The 2,195-nt window shown below is 32.9% G+C and overlaps 1 protein-coding gene across 1 annotated transcript; it reads right to left on the reverse strand.

Moving 5' to 3' along the window:
- Positions 1-1,407: 1,407 nt before the first annotated feature.
- LOC132932877 (uncharacterized) lies at positions 1,408-1,989 on the reverse strand. The gene has a single exon (XM_060999226.1). It carries the CDS (start codon positions 1,987-1,989, stop codon positions 1,408-1,410), a length of 582 nt encoding a protein of 193 aa, XP_060855209.1.
- Between the last annotated feature and the right edge of the window lie 206 nt (positions 1,990-2,195).

Consider the following 2,195-nt stretch of genomic DNA (forward strand, 5'->3'; position numbering starts at 1 on the left):
TTATTATAACAATGAATGAATTATTTAAAGTTCATAATACAATTAAAATATTAAGAATTAGGTTTTTAAACATACAACTATGTAAGAAGTAAGAATAGACTGAATATTAAATAGTAGTATAACTTATTTAATATTTATATAAAAATGTTTATACATAGGTACATCTATACAACTAGGTATATATAAACATATTATAATATATTATATTATATTATTATACCTATTGGCTATTATACTATTATAGTAGGTATTATAATTTATAGGCACACACATTTATAATATGTCGCATATAGATTATGGATAGTATTATAAAGCTAATTAACTAAGTAAGTAGCATTAAAATATAATATTAATTATTTAAGGAGTTAAAGTCTAAAAATGTATTTAAAGGCATACACAACCAAAAAAAAAAAAAAATTGTTTATGCTTGGTTTTTATACATAGTGGTATAAAAAAAAATATCTTGAAAACAGAATGTGAAAAAAAAAATTATTTACAGAGTTACGGTGAAATCCAAATATACTTGTGACGTCATTGCGTCGGACGTCTCCGCGCGGCACTGGCAGGCGGCCGTAGCAAACCGTATGGCCCATTTCACACAGGACGGTTTCGTCCGTGCGGATTTTAATCGTACGTATTTTATTTGGCAGTAAACAAATAAAATTAGTTGTGGCTTTCGCACGGGACGGTGGGCGAATTTTATCCGTACGGTCGCCGTGATACAGCCGTGCAACGACTGAAAATCACGGCGCCGTGCCGTCGCCGTCTTATCAGTGGCCTACGTGACCAGACACGCGTATTCATACTTCACGGTTTTTAGTCGTCTACCGTCTGTTGTCAAAGGTACTTCTTGTCTATTTTTTTAGAAATAATTAATAAAAAAAACATGGATATCGATACAGACATTTTAATCTTTGCTGTGGAATGCAGACCCATCTTATGGGATAAATCCCAAGAACTGTATAGGGATAGGAATGGAACAAAAAACGCTTGGGAAGAAGTCTGTGTTGCACTAAAATCAAATTTCAACAGCTTACAAAATAGTGAAAAAAACGAATTTGGTGAGTTTGTATATTTATTTATTTTTGAGTAGTATATTATATTTAATTTAAATTTAAAATACTTATGATATTTATGATATTAAAATATTATAATATTATGACATTTAAAATATTTACACTTTTGACATTTGCCACGAGACTGATCCAACGTTTACAAAATAGTCGCATAATGTTTGTCGTATATTGTTTGCTGATAAACCTCCACGAGATGAATATTCTGGTGGTAAATCCTCCAACCCTGTAATTGTTGTACTATCTTCAAACAATATTCCATCCCTCACTCTCACAAAATTATGCAGAACAACACAAGCCTTGACGATATCAACTGCAAAATCTGGTTCCACGTTTATTGGTCGGTTAGGTCCATTCGCCACTTATTGCTTAAAATTCCAAATGCACATTCAATATATCGCCTCGCTCTACTTAAGCGATAGTTGAATATTTTTTTTTCTATTGAGAGGTTTGATCCTCCAAACGGCCGTAATAAATGTTTGTGTAATGCGAAGGCTTCGTCTCCAACGAAGAAATAAGGCACATTAGGACTATCAGTACCCGGCAGACCTTTCGGTTCTGGAAGCTGGTGCGTTCCCATTGTAATAGATTTCCATATCTCACTTCGCTTAAAAATAGCAAAATCGCAATCTTTCCCATAACTTCCAATATTAACATATACAAACCGGTAATTTGAATCAGCTATTGCCATCAATACCAGTGAATTATATTGCTTGTAGTTATAATACATGGACCCACTACCAGATGGGCAAATTATCCGAATGTGCTTCCCATCTACTGCTCCTATGCAATGGGGAAAATTAGCATTTCTTTCAAAATCCAATTCGATTGTTTCCCAGTTTTCTTTTGAAGGTGTGGATAGAAATTCCGATTTCATTACTGACCAAATAGCATTGCATACTTCTTTTACTATCATGCTTGCTGTTGAAATACCAATTCTATATGTATAGTGAAGATCTGTGAAAGTGCATCCACTTGCAAGATATCTAAAAAACGAAAATTATTAAGTTTTATTAACCTGCATTACATGCAAAATTAATAATATAAATACAATTGAAAGCGTTATGAATTAAGCTTACGGGAGGTGTCAGGATACAGTCGTTAAAAGACAATAACACGGTT

Source organism: Metopolophium dirhodum, chromosome 1 (assembly GCF_019925205.1).
Source record: "Metopolophium dirhodum isolate CAU chromosome 1, ASM1992520v1, whole genome shotgun sequence".
In the NCBI taxonomy this organism is placed as follows: Eukaryota; Metazoa; Arthropoda; class Insecta; order Hemiptera; family Aphididae; genus Metopolophium; species Metopolophium dirhodum.

What these genes read in the sequence shown, in the direction of transcription:
- LOC132932877 (XM_060999226.1), bottom strand. Translation starts at nt 1,989, where the DNA reads ATGATAGTAAAAGAAGTATGCAATGCTATTTGGTCAGTAATGAAATCG.